The following is a 27,767-nucleotide window of genomic DNA, read 5'->3' as shown; positions in this document are numbered from 1 at the left end:
AAAAGGTCAAAGGTCATGCAAACAAATACTCGACAACTAAATTGGCGTATCCAACTTGAGCGAGCATTTCGGACCTCCCAATGGTTATTTGCTAACAGTAACTACTTAGCTTAGTGACAAGTTTTATAATCTCGCAAATACTTTCTACGGTATCGGAAATAGACGTGATGTTTTTTTTTAAGAAATATATGATTTTTTAATTCAAATTATACAAAACTATTTAAAGGCGTCTTGTGCATTAATGCTTGTCTGATACAGTCTGTATGACAGCTTGTGTGTATGTGTATGTAAAACTTGTGACTAGCACACATTACACGAATGCGTGTGCGCAACTCTAACGAACTTCATACAAATAACGGACAAAATATACAATTTCGTTGTTATTTTTGTTTCTGAGAAAAAATAATTACATACAAATGTAGCAAATATTAAACAGAAAAACAAATATCCAACAACAAGTCCAACGCGAACGGGCTGAAATAGTTTCCAAATTCCCAAATGTAAATGGAAATCGTTGAGAAACATAAACATAACACGACATTTAAGCTCTCATTGCGGACATCTCCGATTTATTAAATAAAAACACTGACAAAATAACAATCGTGTTACGTTCACTTTCTCAAATACAACAATAAAAGTCCACAAAAAATCCGTCCGTCCTGCAAACACATCACTTCACTGCCCACCCGACATCTGTCGCCACTTAGTACAATATCACATACTTTAATTGCTCATTTTGTAAACAATAAATGCAGTTATATTTAAGAAGAAGGACAACCACAGCGCACTAAGCGTCCTTGGGTCAGCTGGGCGGCGCGAGCAGCACCTCCAGCCAGCAGGGGCAGGCGGTGACGTCACGCCGCGAGTACTTGGGCCCCCAGCCCTTGGCGAAGGAGATGCGCACCGAGCGCGGGTCCACGGGGCCCAGGTGCGGCAGCGCCAGTGCTGCGGGTGCGGGCGGCGCGCCCGGGTCGAACACGCACAGGCAGTGCGCGGGCGGCACGCGCCACACGAGCAGCGCGCGCGCCGCCGCCGCGTCCAGCGCGGGCGAGCTCACGAACACCGGCGCCTGGCTGCGGTTGTACAGCCACACGCCGTCGCCCTCCAGCGACAAAGTCACGCCCAGACCGATCTTAGCTCGCGTCTTACGCACCTGCAGGTAACACACACACAGTCAACACACCATGTACAAAAAACACGCTAAATTTCACTTGAAATTCCTAATAATATCCTAGTAAATTTGGAACATAACACCGCAATGGTACAAATGGCTCGCTCGACCGAATTCCAGATTGAAATCTAGAGATTCCAATGATCTTTTAATAAAATATGGGGTGATAACTACTTCTGGTAAACCTATTTAAAATCCGAGACGAAATAAAAGCAATGGGTAAATAAGAGTATATACGGAGAAGTGTTGGCAACAAGCAACAACAATACGGCGACGATCAACGAGCGCTCGCCGCTCAATTGATTTGCGCGAGCGCAGATAACCTGATGACATGCGATACGCGCCGCGCCGCCATCGCCAGCGCCACGAGATGATTATTCACTAATAATATTACTAAAACTAGGAATGAGAACTGTAGTTTGTTTAGTCCAACCCAAGTCAATGCTTTATATCTCCAATCGAATTATAGGCTAAAAGACTTGTTGCTGTACTCAAAATTATAGTGAAATTTGTAATGATAATGTTGCTCCTATGTGGCAGAGCATTTCTTTGTCGGGAGCTTTAAACTATATGACGAATTACTGCTGTTATGTTAATGTGAAATTTCGATTGTTTTTTTTTTTCATTTTATTTTATGATTACCGATTTATTGACGTCACTTCATATCATCAGATGCAACAGTTTCTGTCAGTAAAAGGGGGTGGTGATATTGTTTTGTTTACGTGCCATGACACAAGTTGTCACGTAACCCGATTAACTTCTACGTCACTGGGGGGCACTGGTGTCGCGAATGTGTCGCGGCGAACGGCGGGTACAATCGGCGGACAGATAAAGTGGCGATATGGGCCGGAATCGTCACGTACGCTGACCACTACGTGGGCCAGGGCACGTATTCCACGTGTCTTGACGTAAGCTGATCGCGCTTACAATCTATTTCCGACACCTCGCACGTCAAAACCAAACATGATCGAAATGTCTCCGACGTAAATATTTTTAAATTGATCTATACATACATATTCAATCTACTAACGAGGACCGTTAACACCAGCTTACTTGTACCATTGTTGCGACAAATAACTTAAGTTTATAATAAGTTAATAAAATGTAGATAAGAATAACTTTATCTATCCCAGTTCTTTAAATAGTGAGAAGTATGTTTAATACTTATAAATTTAGAAGACGTTATAACGTTTGTTATTACCTGTTCAGGTTGTGGTGCGTCGTTGCGAGCGTGGAGCGCGTCCAGGCAGAGGCCGTGCCTGCCCGGCGCCGCGTCGCCGCCGAACACGTCAACTGCACGTACGCGCACGCCATGCTGCCGGCCCACGCGACGCGCCAGCTCCCAGTACGCCAGCCGGCACCACTCAGATTCCCAGCTCGGCCGCTCTGCAATACAAACACAAACTTGTTAACTCCGCTTGTTGGATCACATATTTATAATGTTTTGTTTTGGGGACGAATATCTGAGAAAAGACGTTTGACAAAAACGTTGCAGTCTTTACGTAGCTTTAGGAGATGTAGTACTGTACAATAAAATAGTGATTGGCTCCGGTAGTTCCCCAATCAAGAGAGCTGTATACTTCTACTTCTGCATAACCGTTTCTGTCACTCTTTACTCCGTAACTAGTTATGCTCATTAATGCCTTAGTTATTGAACTATCGGCACGCCCTTTAAGACGATAGACAATAGTGTATCGTCACAGAAATACATCTGTAGGAGTAATATCTGCGCTACATTACATCACGTTGATTGAAAAGTTGGCGCCGGGCAGCGGCGACGGGGAGCCATTTCTGCCTACGTCACAGGAGCACACCGCACGCCTTCTTCTCACCTATGGCTTTGCCCAACTTGTAACAGTATGGTATTGGCTATAACACCTTTTTGTTGTGTATGAGCGTTCGCATTTTCACCGGAGTCGTACTGACTAACCGACCTAATACCTCAATACTTGAACATTAAATATAATTTCATTTTGATATACGAATAATAATTTCTTCCGTACAGTAAAAGTTTTTGTTATAAAAATGTCATCGAAAGGGAATCACGAAGTAATAAATAAAGTATACATTATGCGATGTGCCTATCCCAAAAACTTGTGCCATGGAAATGTTTGTCCCACATAGTGCCATGAAAAATGGTAGGCTGTGGTGAGGTGATGGCGCCGCGCCGTCGGGCCGCCATCGATCGTCAAGGTTACAGTCGGCTAACTCATGCTACAGTATATTCACACCTTACTAACAGAATAGGGTATCCATTACACAATAACTTCTTATGAATGTTAGTATTGAAAGAGAGATTTTATAACCCAAAAATAGGTTAGGAAAATTATCTCGAATTTTTTTGAATTAAAATGTTGTGACTTAAACTCTCTTCCAATCATTCATTCGTTCAGTCGAATGAACGGTTTGAATCTTAAATCTTGTGTACGTTACAATATGAAGCAGTTAACAACAAAGATGTGAACAACATTTGGCATGAAGAAACCAGTAATGACCGCGAATGCACAAAGCATGCGTTGATAAGTTATCTCTGGCTAAGTGATCGTGTCGTTTCCCTGGTTCTTACATGTGACATTATATCTTGTATAACTATTTCTTCCAGTATAATTAGGTCCAATTTTCCACATTGAATTGTGTAGCTTTGGCTATTGGTACAAAGTTCGGTTAATATATGCAATTCAACGTGTTTCGCAATATGTTGCGATGAGGTGTTTACAGTTGTCGTTGTAAAGCACGGAATGGGCATAGTATTTTTAACATAGCACGTCGTTCAATGGCCGCACCCGCTCTAAGCATGCTGAATCGATTTTTCAATAAAGCAAAAGGCAAACGTCCTATATATAATATGACATAGTTGTATTGGTTATTTAATTTTTTTTTTAAATGAGCTCAATTTATCTGATTACCAAAATGCTTCAATTCCTTCAAACTAGTTTATTTAGTAGAAAACATTAACAATTATTTAACTAACATTTCTAAGCCGACTTCAAAGATATTACATACCTATTATGCTTTTGCTGGGTTAATTACCACAATCAGTTAATTGGTTATTGTAGAGAGTTACTGAGACTCTTAGTTTAGATTTATATCCACTAAGGGAGATCACTTAAAGACTCTGAGTAAGTTAGGAACATATATTTTTGTTAAATCTACTGGTACTCTACGTGGGAGCGACGACCGACGGTAATTGGCATACTCGCGCGTCAATTGCTCACGTTAGCGACGTGACGACAGGCTGTCATGTTGCCGGCGTGACATGACAACGGGACCACCACTTGAATGAGCGAATCGTCTATAACTCGTATAGAACATCTTCCATAACGGTGGTAGTTACAAGAATTAGTTATTTAATGAGGTCGTTTAGTACCAGGCTTTGTAATGGAAGTAACCCGACGTTTAAGTTGTCTCGTCGGGAGGAAGAGTAGACTTGTTTTCAACGTGCCAACATGTGTCAGAGTTACGTCACTTCATACCTCTTTATGGATATTAGAAGATTCCTCTATTCTACCACAAGATTTTTTTAAACAACGTCGTGGGTGTCTTCTAACACTAGTTATAAAGGTACTTCAATAGATGAGGTGTGTAACGGAAGTATCTTGAAGTGTAAAGTATGCAAACTGTCAGTTGAGACTATCGATCGGGATCGTAATGGCGTGCAGCGTGTCCGTCTACCACCAGTGACACAATTACAACATTTATCATTGGAATTTAAAGCCGTCTAATTAAATGATCCCTCTATATCATTAAAACATTCCTATCGTAAGTATTTTTATTACAAATTAATTGTTATACGTATTAAAGACATGACATAATGATCTATTTTAAAGTAATATATTCTATTCTATGGAAAAAGAACAACACAGTACCTGACACCAACACTGATAAACGAAATACCACAAAATATAAGAGACTCTTTAAACGACAAAAATATAAAATCCAAATTAAAGACTTTTTTTATTGATAAATTAACTAACTTAAATTTATAACAATATATTAAAGTATGTATGTATGTATAGAAAAAATATATAAATATATTTATATTTCATTGTCTTGGCTCAAGTCCACAGTTACTAGAATCACAATGTGTAAGACGTATTCGTACTATGTAAACAAAAATATTGTAAACTACCCAACTATAGAGAATATGCAGGGTTCTTACAAACCTACCAGTTTAAGAACCCAAAGTAAAATAAGATTATATTGTACATATTATAAGTGGAGTTTAATAAATAATAAATAAAATAATAATAGTAATTTAAAGCAAATGGAAAAGATTAAGTTTTAATAAACGTGTTGGTTTCCTCATTTGGAAAGGTGACAAAGATGCAATAAAATGATGAATAAATGCTATCTTTTTGTATGAAAACTATTTCATCAAGAGTATATAATAACTTAAATAACTTTATGATATGTACAAATATAGACTGACCTTCGCCGTCAGTGGCGAGGGAACCCGTAGGAAGCCGCTCATGGTCTGTCCTCCTCGCATCCTCTGTGCTCTCACCGTGCTCTGAAAACATAACCTTAAATTAATCTTAAATCATTCTTTATCATTTTATAATTTAAGACTTCAACGACGCAGTTATTAAATTCTTAATACAAAATCATCGTCATCATCAATTTGAAAGATATCAAAAGACGTACAATAAGTAAATACGTTAGTAGTGGGGATGTTGACCGTACCCGGGGACCAGTAGATCAAGTCTGGTATGACATCATACGGGACACCTGTGCCGTCGACAGACGTAAGATATTTATTTGATGCCTGCCGCGCGTTTTCATACTAGTTATACAAAAACTATTATTATGTTCGATTTTATATTTTATCTACTATGTTATACATATTAAATAAATAATTAAGATGAATTATTTTTATATTAAAAACCATTAAATGAAGCAAAAGATATTAAAAATCTGTAACAACTTGTCTATACAATTTGTACAATACGACTATTTCTATCACTAATAAAAATAATAGAAGAACGATTAGATGAGATCTTATTTAATAATCAACGAGTGAACATTATCTTAATATATTCTCAGTGTTGTAATGGCATTTGTAAAACTAATGGCGGCGCGGAAACGTTACTCGTATCTACATAGATATGTGATGTAGGTGTGTCCGGCGGTACATATTTAATGGGGACGTAGTTCGCATATGTGGTACCATTAGCATACTGGAGATCATATCAAGGTTACATGCCGTCTACACGTCCAATGATCGACAGACAATCAGTAACTGGTAATGTTGTACAACTAACAAATTAAAAACGCATAAGTTTAAATACGGCCAGTTGTACTCCTTTTGGTAGGTACCGAATTTTGAATCGGTTTGAAGTTGCCAGTATCATATATGTTTCGATCATATTATCCGTTCGTTTCTGAGACCAAAATATCTGTTTTCAAAACATATCGTCATCCCTTTCTTTATCTTTGACAGCATCTTCGTTCTTTGATAACAAGATGTTTTAAACTGGGATTACGGTCTCAGAATCCCACGGTTTGTGAGTCAAGAGAGAAGTGTAATGAAAATCATTAGTGTACAAGCTTTAGATCATATTGCGTTTAAATGTAACATTGAATAATTGATTAGAAAGGTTATGTAGTAGAATGTCTAAAATATATTTTAGAACTGGCAACATTCTTATTCAAAATGTAGGAAGTGACATTGCGCATGTCTATGGTCGTATATTATAAAAGAGAAGTGAGATGATTTAAATCGTATCTCGTATTGCGAATTATAGGCTAATGTTTTGGCGCCAACAATCAAAACGTCTTAATTAACATTCTGACAGCAACATGGCGCCCGCGCAGACGACAGTTATGGATCGGAATTATCTGCCAACGGTTGCTGTTCTCTGTTCAAATAATATACATTCAAGGTTAGGTAACTATTGCAGGATTGTGTTCTTGAATTAAATTATAACATATTGTGATAATTCCGGTACTAAAAACAGATAAAAAGAACAACTAAATACATTTTGGAATTTAATTGAATTCATTACATGGAAAGCTTTAAAGCAGATTTTTTTAAAACAAGGAATACATACAAAAAAGTCAACACGAGATATAATGTTCATTATAAATACGGTTACATATCTTTATGTATGGAGAAATTAATTCTCGCATCAGGAATTATTCAAGTAAAAGCAGCATTTGAACATGGCAACATATCAAATGACTGCTTGTAGTCAGGGTTGCCAACATAAACTATCACGCACGTGGAAGCGATGTTGCCATAACAAATGCATTTCACACAAGCACTGTTTATTAACGGAAAGTGGTCTGAGCAAAACATATAAACATAAAGCGGCAACACTAAAATAATATCCGACTTTGTGACCTTTGAAATATTACATTTGTTAAATTGTTACATGATGTTGAAAATTTGTGCAGCGACGTTACGAATACGTTCTCGAAACTGTCACGTAAACATTCGTGATAGACCCTCAGGTACTCGGAACGCTAATATGGCATTTAACGCATTATACATTTCCTTTATTGGCGACTGAAATGGATTGATCTGGAGGACGATATATTATACGATTTACATAGAGTGGAATAAGACATGGAGATGATAGTTGCCATAAAGTAATAATTTGAAAATCTTTATTACCGTCAGCTTTGAACAATGTCATTGAAAGTTGAATGGAATTTAATACAAGTGTTGTAAGGCTGCAGTGAAAGTTATAGTATGAAATATGGGAAGTAGTGACTACGCATGCCTGCGAGCGGGCCGTGCGGGGCGGAGCGGGGCGGAGCGGGGCCGTGCGGAGTACAGAGGCTCGCACGCCTGCACCCGAATACTTGAAAGCTCAATGACACCGACGCAACACCCACTTACATCTCACGTGACGTTAACGATACGATATGTTGTAGTTGATTCATATTAAAATTAAATTTCATCGGCTCAGTTATAAGATATTGGGTACACACTTTATAATTATCTCATTTGCAAGGCTCTGTCAAGTTTTTTTATGTCGTTGTCGCGGTAGACTAATTTGAGTTACTAAACGCGTTTTTATTTGATAGATTAGTATACCTTGTAGGAAGTCAGACCCTTTTCGTTTCAAGAGATTTACATGAAATAATAGAAATTTCTCTGTCGGTCTATTGGTCTGTTCGTGTCACTTGAGACAGTGGAGATACGTTCGGTGCGGGCTGCGTGTTTACAAGCGATGTTCATATCATACCACTGTGGCCTCTTATTTCCTTGAGGGAGTCCACTCCCGTTTGTATTTATTTATTTTATAATATAATATATAGTAGTACTTTGTCTTTATTGGAACTACGTTTAATCTTTGCGGTATAGATGAAACTTCAAACTAACATCCATCTAAACATTCACTTTTATAATATTAGTGAGATAATAAGATAAGCGTGTCCGTTAAGATACGGTATTTGCAAATTCAAAGCAAAAAACAATAATTTGCTTTAAAATGAAAAGATTTATGTGCAAGTCAAAATGACTGTCCATCTGAAAGTTATTTACTGTTCGTTGCAAATGATTAACTCAAAATTAATTAAGTCAATTAATTCTCTCGCTTCGTATAACGAGATCGTATCTTGCCTTTTTTTCTTATAAACATTAACAGTAAATTTCCGTCCAATAAATTTCCACTATTTTGATAATAAAATAAAGTCATAAAATGTTCCGAGAAATGACCGCATCGTGATTAATCTTCCGACTTCTCGTTGACGAGCTTTTTTATTCGGACTCGAAGATAATTCCGCGTGTAGATGTTTATAATTTATATCGCCATAATTCAGAAGTTAAGCAATGTAATGAAAAATATCTCACTTAAGCTTCACTGTAACACCTTGGTAAATAACAACTTGATTATTCTAGGAATTGACAACTTTTGTGTCCTGGGTATTTAAATAATACGTTATCACGAATTACTTCTAATATTAAATTAAAAAAATATATATGTTACCTTCATCAAACAGAAGTAATAAAGCTCTGTTTTAAAATATGATAATCAGGTAACTATTTCGTTATATTTTAATGAATTAACAACAGTAAGAATCAATGTTTTGTACATAAAAAAAATATATCTATTTCTATCTGTATCTTCACAATGCTATTGGTATAAGAATTTATTAAGCAACTTGAATAAATAAATATCTTACTAAATAAAGTTTGATATTGTTAAGATAGCTACAGGTGGCCACCTCACCTCCCACAGGATGGAGGCAGCAAAATAAATCTTAGCAGCAGATAACTGACTCCACTATAAAACGTCTCCGCTCAATCTGGTGTAAATCACGCGACTACGCGACGCCGCCGCGCCGCCGACGGGGCGAGATGGCGCGAGGGGGGCTTGCGCGCACGGGGCACTATACCCATTGGCGCCACTTATCCGAAATGGGCGCCAGTCGCCAGCTTCCTTCGGCATTCGCTTTGTGTTGGAAATTGTTTGATTAATCATCGTAATGTCTCCCACCTCTGCTCCGCAAGGATTGATTTATAATGAAGCACAAATGAATTCCGGTATTGATTATATTAGTCTTGTAAAATAACAAAATTTACTAAAGAAAATTATTCGTAAATGATCTTATGAATTGTGAACTTAACATATGTTTAAAATAACAAAGATAATTTCGCATTAATTATGCATAACAGTAACTACGAGTACATTCTTTATATCTTACTTCTTACTACTCGTAAAATATAAATGCGAAAGTTTAGATGGATGGATGTTTGTTTGAAGGTATCTCTGGAACAGCTTAACAAATCTTGATGAAATTTGGCACAAATGTACAACTTAGTCTGGATGAACGCATAGGCTACTTAGTACGTTTTTTTTTATTTCCACGCGGACGGAGTCGCGGGCGACACCGAGTCATTTTTACGTAAATTATTTTTAATGTACAATACCAGTACCTTGTATCAAGTGGTGAGTATTTAAAGTGATGGAAACCTTTAGATAACGGCTGCAAAGTGTTAATGCATGTGTTATCGTGGAGGTCTCGAGCGGGCCAGGCGCGGCGCGGCGCGGACGCAGCCTTACAAATTGCTGAGCCACGCGCTTACCTATACTGATTAATTTTGACCACCATATTATACTAATGGTCACCGATTAAGGGTTAAGTTCTTAAGGTTGACAGATTCTTAATATTACAAGTTTTTAGAATAAACAGTGTCCAGTGTATGTTCATAGAAATATTAAATGAGAAAGTATCACCTTTGTTTCTATTTCTGAACATTTAGTAATTACACGCATTGCGGATGGGTAAAGCTTTACAAGGTAGCTATTACGTGTGCTTATCACTGTGATATAATTGATTACGGGACATTGTGTTAAAAATAGATAGTGTATCACATTAACAACCGCGTTGTGGGACAGCGCAGTAGACGTCCGCATGCAGAGTGCGTATACACAAACAAGCAATAGAAGACGAGATACTGAAAAATGTTCCACGTACTTTGAAAATGTATGCTACATAGTTAAACATAATTTACAATTCAAAGACACAAGAAACTTCGTAGCAGCCCAAAACATAGAAGCAAAGACCGAAAAGAAGATTGTGGAAGAGAGCCGCAGTTACTCTCTCTTTGGGAGGTTATGCGGCGCAGGCAGAACGCACACGGAGAGCGACAGCAGCGTCGCCCGGCCGGCGCCGGCGCCCCGATAACATTCCGATAACGTTAATGGATACGCGCGTTATCATCGCACGCCCGATACCAAACCGAATCACTTAAAAACAAGCCGCTCTCGAGGCAAAAACACCCGAACACCCTTGCCCTTAACAACGATTATCCCCCGCCGTAGATGACCTGTACCGGTCAATGGGTTCCGAGAGGCACGTGAGAAATTATATTGCGCGGATATCAGGTTGAACGTGACGTTTCTTGAATGAAATGTCCATTAAATGTCTATTTATTTATATTATAATACTAAGAAATTTACAAAATCCTTGATTTTATCATTACTAATTTTAGTATTACAAACTCCATCAGCTTTATATACATATTCAAACTAACTTCCTTATTATAAAATATATTTTCACATTAAACCGCTCTTGTCGTCAGGTGAATTTTCAAATTATAATTATAAATAATGCGAATAAAATTTGGGGGTCGAAACAAAGGAGTCGTGTTTTACGCATGGCAACAACAACATTTACAAAACATTGATAACTATCAAAGAACATTACGGTGTCAATTAAAAACTAAATGAGATATTAAGTAGTCGGCTTATATCCAGTAAATCACCGAAATTTGTCGATGTCACGGTTGATATGGGAGGGGTGAATTAAGGAGGGTTATCACGCGAAGACAAGGCTCACAGGTAGGGTATGGGAAACCCTATGATGAACCTAGAGGGAATCCCGAAGGCGAACCTCACGGGCATTGATTATGGCGGGATTTCCTGTGACGTGCTGCAGGTTCCCGCTCCCGGTTAACATGCAGACGATCAGAGATAAGCCATTTGCAAATTTCTGTCAACTTGCCAATTTTTTGTGACGAAATTTTACCTCATTGAAACTTTGCAAACGTCCATAAAATATTAACACATTCTTCTGCAATTTATACAATTAATGTACGTAATTTTATCAACGATTTAAGTAAGATGTTTAGTGAATAACAAACGAAACCGGTATTCACACAGAGATTCTTATAAATCTACTTAAAGTTCATTAAAATACTATTATAATTACAGGAAGCAAGTAATATAATGGTCTTCACAAGTCCGGATGAACCACTATACACACAAACTGTAAATAACAAGATTAATTCACTACATAAGGAAAAATTGTAGAAGTAAAATGCTGAATTGAAAGAGTTTTCTAGTATCTATAGTGATTTAGTGAGAAAAGACATAGGAAGAAGTAAATCATTGTTTACAAACATCCAAACATACATACATTTGTCTATGGAGATAAAACAAGAAAGGATTACGCAAAAAGGCTTCTTGGATCAATGGTTATAATGTCTAAATAAGTAAATACACTGCTTGTGGGAATAAAATTTAGACAAATAGAAGGCAAAGTCTTTTTAAATCACTCAATCAGTCGATTGTCATCTAAGCTCTTACGTTGAAAAGGTCGGCAAATAAGGCTCTTTATTAAAAACAAATACATGGCGGCAGTTGCTTTAAGGAAGGGAAAAAAAGGCCTGTATTTGCCGCGCCCGCGCCCGCCGCCCGCCGCGCCGCGCCGTAAGCATTAATAATGTAGTTAAAAGATGGCGGCCGGCGTTGGAATGCGCGCGGGACCAGCTTCGCTAGGGCTGTGACTACCACTGACGCACATCTGCTAGGGCTGTGCCTCTCCATCACTGACAACACAGCTTACGACTCTGGATTGAAAATTAAATTGAATGCGACCAAATTTCCAAGCAGATAATCAAATATTCTATCTTTGGTTTATAAATAACAATATTTTTCAACTTATTAAAACATTTCTAACAGAATTACGCAATTCAATTAATTTCGAAAAATGCGTGACAGACATACGTAATTTAGAAATCTGACACCAGCAAACAAGGCTGCGCGACATGTAGAGGTTGCCTACTTTTCTTTTAACGTACACGTAGTACAAATGACGTATCATTAAACATGTCCTTGTATGAATAATTAAAATGATGTCGAGACAAGAAAACATTTAATTTCAATTTATACGTTGATTGATGGTTGCGAGCGCTTTTAACTTCCTGCATAATGTCATCCATATCAATACCGAAGTCATCAAAGTTAGTCCATTTATTTACGAGGATCATCTCATGGCATATTATGACATCAATTTAGCTTGGGTTATTTATTTATTTATTTATTTATTTAAGAAGAAAACCAACAGCGTATTAGTTACAAAAATTACATCCAGTACATATAAAACAAAGCAAGACCAATAATAGGTTTTCCAGTAAATTTTCTTAGAAATAACAAAAAGATGTCTTACGATCACATGATAGTCACACATACACAGTTTTACACATAGTTATTTGAAATAGCTATAATCTTTTTGATCTAGTATAACTTTACCTACTTATTTCGTGACTGCTCACCAATAGAAATAAGTTTAGATAAATTTAATAAAATCTAGTTGATTTTGAGACAAGTTTTATTTCTTTTTTTGTGGTTGTTTATCGACGGTAAAGTACATCACTAGTGATCCCTAATTTCCAGGAAGAGCGTCGGTCTCGGGCGCCGGCTCTGGGCCGGATTCCTCCGTCCCGCGCTTTTCGACGCCGCTCATCGTCTATGCCTCGTATCGAAACAAGTAAATCTTCATATTAACGTTATATCTCTTATCATTGATTTCTCAGAACAAAATCCTTGTATAAAACATATTGTTACCCTTGTTTTGTCAAAGATAATGAGGGGGATGACGATATGTTTTTAGTTACTTTGAATTAACTGGCGTACACTTACTAAAAGTTACGATTACATTCCTCAATTTAATGAGCACTTGTTACATAAAGCGGACAATGACGTCATTTTTTAGAGTACTTTTAAAGTTGTTAAATGTTTTGATGATGTGTTTTACTTTTAAAGTTATTAATTTCTTAGAAGTCATAAGCGCGGCAGTGGCAGGACATCACAAACGCGGTTTTAATGTCAGTTCGTTCGAATAAGATGAGTAATCTTTGCTCACGGTGGACGTAATAAGACATAAAGAAAGGAATTTAAATATCTTTCGTAAATATTTCAGTAAATAAAAGAGTTTTATAAAAGACAATATAAAATGTTATATGCTCACCTTTAGGCTTCACGTCGTCCATCACAAAGCGACTGTATGGTGGAGGCGGAGTTTCTGTAACAAACACATTATGTTATAATTAATATACGAGTACTATGTAAAAAAATATTGAAATAATCAAAGCAGAAAGACAGACAAACATGTCACACAGGAATGACAAAATATAAAAAAATTGCAATTTTCTACACTTGTTTAAAAAATTAGCATTTGAGAACTTTGATCTCGGTTAAATTTGAAAAAAAGAATTAGCATTAAACAAACAATTTTGCATATGAAAATGTATGGAATATGTTTATCGATTCCTGAAAAGCAAAGCAATCAACAACCGCGTTACACCCACAGGTCCAAAAAACGAACAAACCTTAAAACAAACATAACCTAACCGGACCAGGTAAAATACCAAATAGCAATTAGGCTCGACCGTGCGCTGCATCAGACAGACAACATATATTATCTGCATTTTGTCTTTTTTATATAATTGCCGGGTTTCTAGCTAATCTGTGGCAGACAATAGACGTTTGTTACACATATCAGAGACAAAATTGAGGTTATAATAATAACTGGAACCTATTTGGTTGCAGAACTATATCTTGAGTATATCATTATGTGCGGCGAAAATTAGTTCAAAATTAAAAAAGGATGTCTCATACCTTTGATATGTGATTTTCTTACTTTATAAATATATAACGTCTCTTGCCATTGCTCTAGAATTATTATTTTCTAAGGATGAGTTTAAAATAGTTAACATTTTTTTATTGCTGGGATCAATTTCTCCAATAAAACTGGCAACATCGGCTCTGGTATTGGGTATCGAGGTATCGAGTACTAAGTACTAGGTAGTAAGTACCTTGACGGCGGAGCGGTGCTGGCGGTCCGACATTCACATTCCGCGCGTACGAGCCGCGCCGAAAATGTTGTCGTTTGAATCCGGAACGCGCTCTATTCCATTTACGAATGAGCCGGCACGCGCTATTGGTAATTTCGAATGCCATCATTATTTTTGAATTCCGAATGCGGCGTGCATTTGCGATTCCGGCGCCGGCGGGGGCGGACGTGTGAAGTCGTTCCTCTTACTGTTCGACATTACGCGAATACAAATCTCGCAGTCGCTCGTTGAATTCAATAGGATTTTATGACGTACCGCTTTGTGCCGTGAACGCAGAAGTGTTTAACGGCACTTGCGCAAGAAATATCTAAACAATCGGTGCATTCGCCCGCATACCAAAGAGTTTGACGATTTTGGTATTAACGACACCGTAGTTATTTATAATAACGCGAGTCTTGCGTTCAGATACCCTTCAGTATTAAGCAGAAACAAAAGACTGCATTGTAATTAGTCTGAAAGCAAGAATAGTGAGACCACAGTATACAATGCTACACGCACTACTTAAGAATTACAAATGTCCTTTGCGGTAAACACGAACGAGCCCGAAATGGTCGGTCAAATAACATTGTAATATCAAGAACAGTACAACAATGATTCACACACTGCACTGCATACCGTACGCAAAGACAGCTACTGAAAAACGACCGAGCAATGAAAGTAAATGACCCTAAACGCCTAGCGCGCCATCTAGCTGCTGGCAGATATAAATAATATCAGTTGTTGACTTCAGTGTGCGCTCAGCATAAAATTACAACTAAAGAAATACCGACTTTGCTGCTTAAAACATAGAACCTCTTTTCATTTAAATCCTAACGTGCATATAACGTTATTACTCTGAATGACTACATAAATATATACGTATAAAGTGGCGTGACTGAAATTTCTTTCATAACTACTAAGACATATGTTAACGGTATGGGTTAAAACAAAAAAAACCCTGTCTCAATTAAAATAAAGTGCAGTTTACTGTGCTAATTAGTGCTGTTGATTTGAACCAGTGGTCAATGTGAAATGAGTTATATATGAACATTCGATGGTTCAGATTTCAACACGCGGCATCGACCTTACACAATCAATCGATAAATTAACAATTTTAATACATTAGAAATATGGTATAAATTCCAATGACAGTTAGAATATAACAAAATAAGGCTGTCGAAGCTTTTAGATAGCTGCAACGTAATTTAGCTTAAAACATTTGATCAAGAACTATTTAAATAATGTTTCAAAGTTAAAAAGACTATCTAAAAATAACATTAGATTAATTTATAGTTGATATATGATTGTAATTACTTGTCAAAATAAACTTTGTCTTCGAAGCAAAATGGCGGAAGTCGATTCGTCGGTGCATTAACATATTTTTACACGTAAGCGTAAATTGTTTCTATGCTGATAAATGCTGCTTAATTTCATTATAGTATTAGCTGTTTCCCGCGACACCGTCCGCGCAGAATTAAAAAAAAATAGTCTATGTGATCTTCCAGACTATGTTTTATATCTGTGCCGAATTTCATCAAGATCCGTCAAGCCGTCTTGAAGAGACCTCCTAACAAACATCGATCCATCCATCTAAACATTCGCATTTATAAGATCAAATTATGACTATTTAAAATCGTAATTATCCACTTTTATATAAGAACTGAGGGCCCAGCATGAAAACCTTTTGAGAAAGTGTTCGTAGCGCGACTAAATTTTTATTAGGTTTGTATCGGGAGTAAAGTACAACATCTCATACAAATTTTGACAAATTGTCTCGATGTCGTTAAGAATGCTTTCTCGCAACTTTTCGTGTTAGGCCTCGTGTCTTATTGTGAGTGAAAAGTTATGCAAAATCATGCGTTTGTTTTTACAAATGGCGTCAAATTTCGCTGTTGTTACAACAGATAGGTTTGTAATTTAGGTTATAAAAAAACATCGGACGATAAAAAATAACAACGTAATCAACAACGAGGATTGAAGAGAATATAAAAATACAAATGATTTTAGTTGTAATAACTATAAATATTACTAATATTATAAATGCGAATGTTTAGATGGATGGATGGATGTTTGTTTGAAGGTATCTCAGGAACGGCTCAACGGATCTTGATGAAAATTGGTATAGATATAGAACATAGCCTGGAAGAACACATATGCTTCTTTGAGTTTTTTTTATATGTTGCGCGGACGGAGTCACGGGCTGTCGTCCGCGACTCCTTCTGTAAGTGACGATCAACAATGGACAGGTCATCGAGAGAGCCGCGAAACATCATACGAAAACGAACCTGGCAAAAATGAAGCTAGAACGATAAGTTGGATAAATAGTAAACAAACAGCAGATCAGATTAAATAGACCATAACTCAGAAGCTGAAAAACCGTACTTCGGATAGAAATGGGCACGGATCAAGGATAGCGCGAACATTTTGAATATGCATTTAACAGTGAAAACAATTTCATCGTAGAATTATGTCCTATTCAAATATAATTAAAACTTCTAGAAATTTGTAGAAATTAAAGTAAATATAGTAGTCTAGAAGGAAGCATGAGAAAAATTACAGTCCAAAATTGTATGAAATTTTAAAGAAAACTCAAATAATTTGAAGTAAACAGCAACAGTTTTGTGCATCAGCAAAGCCATAATTACGAAGTTTTTATTAAATAAAAAACTACGCTTATGTGTCCGCTCGGCAATGTTGATGGCGGTCGGAACGCGTGTGAATCGACCGAAATAGCGGGCCGGCCGAATTATAGCGTCAGCCGGCGCCGGCGTCGGCTGCGGCGCCGCCCGGACGCCGCGACGGGCCCACGCGCACTCCACGTCACACGCGCCCAATGTTGCATCCAACACAATGTGCCAACATGCCAATACAATGTTAAACAATCTTTGTCATATCAACATATCAATAAAAAACAACCTTTTATGTAAAAAATTAGCCAGAACTTCTTTCGTCAAGAGTGATTTATGTATTAAAGTTAGTGGAATTGCTTTGAAGCATGTTGGTAAAATTTGTGATGTCGTATATATGTCCTTGAAAACTATGAAATGAAGGGATTCGAAATTTAAATTAACGTTTTGTTTTAAATAACGGAATCTATGCTTCATTGACAGCTGCTCTATGAACTCTATATTCAAATATTAATATTTTAAATACTACGGTACTGTTTCGAGACTATGGACACTTCCTACAAATTACGCAAATACGCGTCACTAGTATCAAAGTTATAAAACAACTAAGTTTCATATAAATACAAAATAAAACATGACACGATAAAGAAAAAACATACATCATCGTAACATCAATCAACAAGTAATTATTGTCATTTATCGAATGAAATAACCTTTGCCATGATTATATGATAACCAAGCATCATAAAACTTAGTTACCTAGTACGTTTTTGTACGTCAACTTACTAACGAAGTTTAAGAAAAAATATAAATGGATTGGACAAATATGTATGGCCAAACATTGGCCAACATACCAACATATTCACACGGTTGATTCATTGCAGTGAAATATTAAATTACTAAATGTTGTCAATATACGTAAAACAAAACTGTATCAATACAAATTCCAATAAGAGGAAGGAGTCAAATTATAGTTTCTATTTTCATAACTAAGACGACATATTAAATTATTCAAATTTTCGTAAGACATTATCATCTATCTATATATATAAAAGAAAGTCGTGTTAGTTACACCATTTATAACTCAAGAACGGCTGAATCGATTTGACTGAAAATTGGTGGGCAGGTAGCTTAGAACTAGGAATTGGACATAGGATAATTTTTACCCCGTTTTCTATTTTTTATTCCGCGCGGACGGAGTCGCGGGTCAAAGCTAGTTATCTAATATAGGAAACGACTCAAACACTGACGTACATATGTCCGGTGTCGGCACCGACTAGTTTCGAGCCCATTGGTGGCCCTTCATGTGAGTGGGAAACTAGTCGGTGCCGACACCGGACAAATGTACGTAAGTGTTTTAGCCGTTTCCTTTATTAACACGACATAATAAAAACTGATCAAAACATCTTACTAATATTATAAATGCGAAACTTTAGATGTATGGATGTTTATCAGAAGGTATATCTAAAACGGCTAAATTTCGCACAGATGTAGAACATAATCTGGAAGAACACATAGGCTAATTTAGTATCTTTTTTTAATTCTTGGCGTACGGAGTCGCGGGCGACAGCTACAAGTAAATAAAAATGAAAGAAGTTAGATTCCAAGGAGGTTAGTACCAAGAAATTACGATTTAAGTAATGGATATATCCCATTGTAGTCAAAGGATTGTTGACACTATAATTTCTAGATGTCATAACGTGTCAGAAGATGCCTATGCTGCATGATGGATGTTCCACGCTGACCACTTCTGTGTCTGTCCCGTTCCTCTACGCTATATTTAAAGTAGGCGGGGATTGTATCGCCTATTGACACACCTCACTCGCTCACCAACTGAATATTCATCCAGCGCCGTCTCACTCGCACGCCCTTTATGCTAAGTACAGGAATTGTCTGGATATCAACAGACACACACTATGTTTCGCTACGATATTAAAGTTCATATGTTTTCTGCAACTTTAAAATAACAAAATAAATATGTAGTTCGAGAAATAAAATACAATTAAACCATCACAAAATGTGCAATCAAAAGCTTAAAATTCAGAAAATATTGTCAAGAGACGTTAATTTCCTAACCCAATTTTATTTGAAAATATTCAACGAAGTGGGAAGCGTATTTAATTCTCTGACTGTACATGTTTACAACATTGATAGACAGAGTGCGTGTGCGATGAATTGCCATCGGTCATTGAAATTGTAAATGCGATCTGATGCCGGTACCGCCTGCCAGACCGCCCTCTAATTACACCAGATAACAAACGCCTAGACATATACTCAGCATAACCTCAACCTAATAACATAACATCTACCTATATGTATACAACATTCAAAACACAAACTGACGTTAAATCTAAGAACACGGTGTTTCGAACAAATAATCGTTACAATGTTAATCAATTTGACCTGACATTGATTTTATAGTGCAAATTAAATACCTTTCAGTATTATCTAAGTAATAAAGAAGTTAAATAACTGTCTTATGATAAAGTGGAATTATAACTCGAATCTTGTTAAGTCAAAATCCTTAATAAGTAAAAAAAAAGTCGTTCCCTTACAATGAACCTTTAAATACTCGGTTTCTAGAATTATATAGACTTTGTTACTCCAACTAAATGATATTTCCCTTCATAGTAATTTTATCAAATATTTATAGGTACTAAATAACTCATATTTGCAAAAATCAGACTATGTAATTCGAAGTTAGTAAAAAATAATGACGTCTAACTAGGAATTTCCCGTTCAAATATATCATCCTGATTTTTTAAGTCGAAAACGAAATAAGTGGATTGTTTCAATATCCCTTGACATTCGAGATTCTACTGTATTTGTTAGGTTTTGTGGTATCATTGTACTGAGGCCTAAGTAGGAGAATTCTCTAAAAGTTGTTATAATATTAAATAAACAATAGTGTAGAACTGATCGTCCATCTATAGCTTACGTGGTTAATTTTAAACGATTTGATGACACTAAATGGAGTTTAAGCATTCGACACATATCAATATTATTTCGAGGCGTGCATTTGAAATTCTATGAACGGTTTCGTGGAAGGTAAGATGAGAGGGCGATATATTGTGGCCACTGTCTTACAGCGACGCACTCTTACAAAGATAATCCTGCTATTTTCTGAAGTACACTCATCCCGTATCACGTAACGATTACGACGTACTATTTAAAATTGTAGTGTTGCACTAGTTGAACAAAAATTAAAAGTTAACATTTCTAAATTATCAAAACATAGTTTTCTTCAATTTTAATGCCATTTAAATGCTTTAATAGAAATCCTAATAGGTATGTAACATTTACAAAAAGTTGACGTATTTAGTCGAGTGAACTATAGTAGTTTGAGGAGATGATAAAAGTTCTAGGAAACTAATTATGTCCAATTATATAACTAGATGTGAATGAGCCGGCGACTATTTTATACGTGAATAATATTGGCGTCTTACAAGAATTAATTACTACTCATTAACGCTACAAATGTTACTATTCCGGCGCTTGCGCATGGGAAAATATTTCACTCTCATATTTTAATTGAATGGACCTAAATTATGATAAGTAATTTATACCTGTTATATACAAATACAAAACTATTTATTTATAAACGTTAATTGTTAAAGTTTAATCTAATTATTACAAAGAAATAATCTTCAGAAAAACATAAAAGAACTAGCTGTCGCCCGCGACTCCGTCCGCGCGCAGTTAAAAAATGGGGGGGGGGGTTATGAAAAATAGATGTTGGCCGATTCTCAGACCTACTGAATATGCTCACAAAATTTCATGAGAATCGGTCAAGCCGTTTCGGAGGAGTACGGGAACGAAAACTGTGACACGAGAATTTTATATATTAGATAATATTTCAACTATCAGCCACTAACAGTTTCTTTCTGAGGTCAAAATCACTGTATAAAAGACGTGATCCCTGTCATTATCTTTGACAAAACAGAGATAATTATGTTTTAAAAGAGGATTTTAGTTTCAGAAACCTGCAGTCAAAATGTTTCTAATATATTTCCAAGATCATTAATAACTACCGTACATTTGTTACCAGTGGTAACAAACAAGTTTACACGGAAACACACCATATTAAATTTTGTTTTTAAAAGATAACCGAAATAGTTACGGATAATCTTTTGATTTTAATTAACTGTTAATTTAATGTAATAAAGATAACGGTAGATAAGGCAAATCTTTCTCTGGCCTCTTCAGAATATCCTACCAAAGTTTAATCAAAGTTCAACTGCATAGGAACACCGAAATCTATCTGTCTTTATATAATACCGAAAAAAATATAGTACAAATTATGTATTAGCTTTATTGATAACGAAAAATAAATTTTTTACACTTTTGTCTGTCTGTTTACATGTCCGCAAAGCCGCGTTTGTTCAGAGTAATCACCGGAACGGCTGGACCAATTTTGACAGAAGTTTTACGGGAAAGTAGCTGATTTACGCGGGAATGTTATAGACTATTTTTTGTTTACTTTTTTACGCTGACGAAGTCGCGGGCGACCACTAGTTTTTATATATTATTCTATTTTTATATATATTTGTACTTAAAATAATCGACAATGCGCATCTGTTATATAAATATTAACATGTTTCTGGTAAAACCTATAAAAATTAAAAGCATCCACTAGTTATCAATCTTTAATAACCGGAAAGATAACAAATTCATACGAAACCAGAAAAAAAACCGCCTCATTTCCTTTGATATAAGCAATTCATTCAACTAGACTTTGAGTCACTCGGTTACAAAACTCGAATTTAATGACAGAAATAAGTAATAGTTTGCAATAGATAATATTAAATAGTACTCTCTAACCGTGGGTTTCTAAGGCCATAATCTCAGTTTAAAACATATATATTATCTCAAATATATCTGCGCGGACGGAATCGCGGGCTTCAGTTAGTACGTAATAAAAGATGATTTAACATGTTTTTGTAAAACTGGATATAATAGCAAAATTAGCGTTTAAATTATAAAATCATAGTTCATGAAATACTGCTATACCGTATGTCCCTTTTAATTAATTAAAGTGAATTAACCTCTTTAATTTAAAGTTAAATTAATCAAAATATAAAATTCATTTAAATATTTGAAATATGCAGCACATTTTTAAACTTCAATTATTATTTATTTGCGTATCATACAGGTTATACGTAAGTAATAATCGTATCAAAACAGCGGTATGATGTAGAAAGGAGCACGGCAGGGGCCATAACGCGAGGAGAGCTGAGCGGGCATCGAACCGGTTCAGGCGCCAGTCAATGGGCCGCCGGCGCTGTCCGCTGCCCGTAAACACTGACATCATCGATAATTTTGACACATCGCTCTAATGTCATACACATTGCAAATTAAATATGCAAAAAAAATCAGTCAGTCAAAAGTTATGTCCATTGCCGCGTTGTCAGTGAGTCAGAATGTGTTATAAAGCGTATCAAAAATGTTGGGTATATCTATCCCACATCCATAGAATTATATTTTAAGTTTTCATGTTATTAAAACACTTTAGAGTGAAGACAAACAACTAAGCTGTCTTCGCCTTAAGTAAATGTATTAAAATAAGATCTGAATATTGGAAACCGAATTTGATATTCTGCAAACACTACTTAAATAGATAAGGATCACAATTTATTCATATTAAACAATAAGCAGGGAGACCGTGTGCGCGTGGGGCGTTCAGAATGAGTAGTCAGCGCCAGCGACGGCGACAGTGAATGCAGCTGAATTTCTAAACGTGCGCTTTAAATACAGATGATAAAACGCACAACAAAATACAACAACTACGAACCTTTGAATACTATTCAATAACGTATCATTCACAAATTCGACAAAAGCGGAGACGAGAGAGCGGGAGGAAAAAAAACACGATCACGCCACGACGAACGTAGAAACGGGCTTATGGCGTACCTGCGCCAGCGCGGTTCTCGCCCCCGCCCCGCGTCCGGCGGCAGGCCTCCGCCCCGCGGCGCGCCGGCGCCGGCGCCAGTCAGCCGCCGAGCAATTATGCCTAAATAAATATCGGCCACGGCGGCAGGCGGCAGCGCGCCGGCGCGACACACGCATGCCGCGGCGCAGCGTCGCTTCACTATACTCTACATATGAATCTATCTTTACTGTCTACCATTGCAATCACCCTAAAATACAACTTACAAAAACACACTAAGTTCTCAAGGTTAGAGGAATCATTTAACTTTACATGTCTCTTTCGTTTCTCTTCCTGTGTATCCATCGATAAAACTTTACACCCGTTGTTTATGGACATAAGTTAAACGTTCACTTGTATGAATTAGTAATTAATTTTTAACTTTGATAACTACATAATATAACTGATTAGAACACATACAATGATCATGTTATCTTGTATCTCGAACACGAATCGTGAAACTAGTTGTTGTTGGCATTTCCGAGTACATTTAAAAAAGAATAATTATGTGTGCAAATGTCAATCTTGAAAAAACCATGTAGGTATTTTTATTATTACAATCAAGTTGAAACAATTACTGTTATGACCACGACGACGTTCGTGAGGGATGTTGGCGGCCTTTAATCCTGTGTCTGCCGCCGTGTTGACGCCTGCGCCTGCCCAAGATAAGATAAGTGACTACTTCGCCCTGACACACCACCCCGGTGCGGCGAGTTCAACAAGCGCCATCGAATAATATAAATGACAAACAAAAGAAAACGGATGCTATTCCGTAAATACATTGACCGAACTTTGTGAAAAAAAATATTCAGAAAAAAAATCAGTCTTTTTTTTCTTTTACCGTTGTACAAACTATTTAAACCGAAATTGCACGGAATTATGAAAAAGAATGAATTTTAAAATCTAAAAACATATTGGCATTAAACAAAACCACACGAAATTAATTAAAAATAAACTGAACATTTGTTTTTAAAAAAGATATTTCTAATCTGTGGTCTTTGCGAACTGGCGCGGACAAAATACATACACAGAAATATGCGTCTAATTAGTCTATTTGATATAATATTTGTATGTGGGGTGACGTAAACTGGTGTAATAAAATAAATCATTGGAATGGCAAATTATACAGACGTCATCGTCGGAAGCGTATTCGGTGCCGCGAAAGTGGACAAAAAGTTGTCGAGACACGCAAAAAAATATGGCAGGTGAGGTCCCCGGCTTGCGGGCGCCCGCCGCTCGGCTAAGTGACGCCATTTTACCCGCCAACAAGTTCCATTTGGACATATTCATTATTCAATGGCCACAACAATTGAAACTTGTTTACGGAAACATATTGGGCCGTAATTGTTAACTACCGTTCTTATTATATCTGTTGTAGGAAGGTTGTATGCACATCTTTATTTTCCGACTTACTATATTTGTAATCTACCTAACTTTTGCCCGCGACTCCGGCCACGCGGAATAAAATAAAACTTAGTAGCCTATGTATTCTTCCAGACTATGTTCTACATCTATGCCAAATCTCATCGAAATCCGTTTAGCCGTTCTGAAGAGACCTTCTAACAAACATCCATCCATCCATACATCTAAACATTCACATTTATAATATTAGTAAGATTTAGATACCGATAAAGTAGATCGCAATTCACATTGTTATTTACAGCATGTCATACCTTCTACTTTTATTAACCTCAGTAGTATCTTATTTTTTATCGTATTTTATAAGGTTTGTAGGTACGTAAATAGATTAATTGTTATTTACGCGCTACTATTTATGTTTTATGTGCGTATGTTTGATGAATGATTTTATCATTGAAGTGAGGAAATTAATTTACTACATTGAATATTTATCAGAAAAGTTCAGAGACCAATTAAGGCCCTGAGCCATCCCACATTAAGAGACGTTGCTTAACATGCAATACAATATTAACTCGGCTTTCTTTTTAATTAACATGCTAACAGGCATTGTCGACGCCTACACACAGCGAGAACTACAAACTCTGTCAGTCTGTGGGCGTCTGGGCGAGACGTTACCCGACATCGCCAAGCACCCGGCACTCTGCATCAGCACGGCAGACGACAGTTATACGCTACTTCAAATTTCATTAACTGTAGGAGTCACAGCGGCAATTACCACCTCGCTCATACATCAACTACTATTGAAATGGATACGAAATAAACACTGTCTTATTGACAAAGTTATTACAAGTTGAAGTAATAACTTTAATCGGACCAACGTATGAAGTGCATTATATGTTATTTGTGCATTTGATTTTTTTATAAATAGGTATATAAGAATATAAGGAAGAAACATACAAGATTAACGATCTAAAAATGCAAAAGGAATGGTGAAATGTGTCGAGGAAGTCGTCTTAGCCGTGGCGAGGGACGGTGGTCGTCGGTCGGCCAGAGGCGAGACCGTCGACGTATCGACGACGGCCGCAGCACGACGACGGCGTCGGTGAATACTAATCGTACAGGAAGCCGCGGCGATATCGACAAACAGGAATGTCGGACACCGCAGACATGACAAAGGTCGCGACTCGAGACGCGCGAGTTTAAATATGTACAAAGGCGTAGCGGCGTCGCGCGGTATTGAAGTTAACGGGGTGCGGGCGCCGCTCTCGACGGCAGGCGGCGGGCGGCAAGCGGCACGCCGGCGCCAGCGCCGTGACCTTGTCTAGTTATCGCCGAGTGACCCTCGCCGCTGCTCGCCGCGCAACGCGCCCGCGCTCACACGACAGATTAGCCGACGAACACGACTGGCCCCGGTCCGCCTCAACTAGCATAAATACAAATTTCTTACCCTCACACTGTGGCGTTCACACCTCACAAAACTCTTTCTAACTTCTATCAGCTACCCACTACCGGAACACATTAACGAAAGTACATGAGCAAATAGCGACAACGGTGGCCTTAGTAGTAACTTTAGCGGCAGACTAAAACGCGCGCTGATGTCAGCCACTATATATAGCGCGCATGGCGCCAATGTTTACAATACGCTTTAGGGGATGGAATACATTCGCTGCGCGTGCACACGGCGACCGAGAAATGCGGTCGGCCGTGAAGCTGGACCTGCACTTTGTATCGAGTTTAGGCATCGTTTGACGTCACCATCGACGTATGACAGATACGGGAGCAAACAGTGGCGATAAATAATATATCGATATGATAACGGTTTGCAGTGATACCGACGCGATCCTTCGCCAGCGTGAACCGGACGGAAAAATACGATCCGGTGCGTGTGTGCAAATCTTTACAACCGACGAAATGCTTCATTACGCATGTCGAGATAAAACATGCAAACAGGTGATAAGAGTTCATCACACGGACGAGAGCCATATTGCCGAGGCACCGATTTCCAACTTTCTATTGAAATTAACGTCCAATAACCGTATTAACTTAATGTAGTTTTAAAACACTAAATAGTGCGGTGCAGAAGATGGGCCACGTCGCTGCGAACGAGATCACATCAACACAATGCACACGGGACACACTTGTTGCTCGGGTCGACGTCCGTCACGTACCGGGCTTGCAGAGGCGGCTGAAGTGATAGGGGTTGCAGCACCGGTGGTCCGAGCAGAGCGGCAGGCGGCGGAGCTCGGCCAGGTCTCGTAGCTCGGGGTGCAGGAAGGCGCGGGCGGCCGGCAAGCGCAGTGCCGCGCCCGGCACGCACGCCGTGCCGCCCGGGCCCGCGTCCAGCGCACGCGCCAGACCCCGCAGCTGGTCGTCCGGCACCGAGGGCGCGCCGGCCGCTGCCAGCCGCCGCCGCAGCGCACGCCGCCGGAACATCACATGCCGCCGCCGGCGTCACGAGCGCGCTCGCCTCCGCCGCGCGCTACTAACGAATCGTCGGCACGTCATCACTCGCCGCGCGCGGGCTGTCGACTGGCGGCCGCCGCCGCGCGCCGCCGCCGCCGGTGAGACACCTGCGCGCACCGTTTACCCCGGGTCCCGGCCCCGGCGCTTTGGCATTTTTTTTTGTTTAGTTTTATGAAAATTGTCTCGTGCTCGGGCGCCGATGTTCACAGCGGCCACTCATCGATGTGTTCATGAAAGTCATAAATTTCTATTGATGTTTTTATAACAAAACTTATTATTTTTGGCAACAAAAAAGGACTATGCGTTTGTTCGACGATACCTCTAACTTCTCCGATGCCGATGAATTACAGATAACAAACAAACAAAACTTTGATTGATTTTTTAAACTACCTAATTGTATATGCTGATATTCGTTTTGGATGATGCAATATATGTACAGCAGAAACATCGTTTGTCTGTCACATACGAATTCGACAGCTCGCAACACGTGACTCGCATTCGGTGATGTTTAAATTAATTCAGCATTTTAATAAACTGCGAATACCAGAATCAAATGTATAAGAAATCATTTTTACTATTGCTACCTAGAAGTTATAAAACACCAACTGTATGCCTACAAACAACATTATTTTGACAGCAAAAATATGTAAC

The 27,767-nt window shown here is 37.9% G+C and overlaps 1 protein-coding gene across 1 annotated transcript; it reads right to left on the bottom strand.

The window, feature by feature from the left end:
- Positions 1–19: 19 nt before the first annotated feature.
- Positions 20–27,086, bottom strand: LOC106720115 (mothers against decapentaplegic homolog 6). The gene is made up of 5 exons (XM_014514696.2): positions 26,822–27,086; positions 13,877–13,930; positions 5,601–5,681; positions 2,373–2,557; positions 20–1,153 (listed from the first exon to the last, which is right to left on the bottom strand). The coding sequence occupies exons 1-5, from the start codon at positions 27,084–27,086 to the stop codon at positions 803–805; spliced, it is 936 nt and encodes a 311-aa protein (XP_014370182.1). The 3' UTR covers positions 20–802.
- Between the last annotated feature and the right edge of the window lie 681 nt (positions 27,087–27,767).

Source organism: Papilio machaon, chromosome 9 (genome assembly GCF_912999745.1).
Source record: "Papilio machaon chromosome 9, ilPapMach1.1, whole genome shotgun sequence".
Taxonomy (NCBI): Eukaryota; Metazoa; Arthropoda; class Insecta; order Lepidoptera; family Papilionidae; genus Papilio; species Papilio machaon.
Note: the sequence above shows the minus strand (reverse complement) of the source record. Positions and strands in the feature narration are given on the sequence as shown.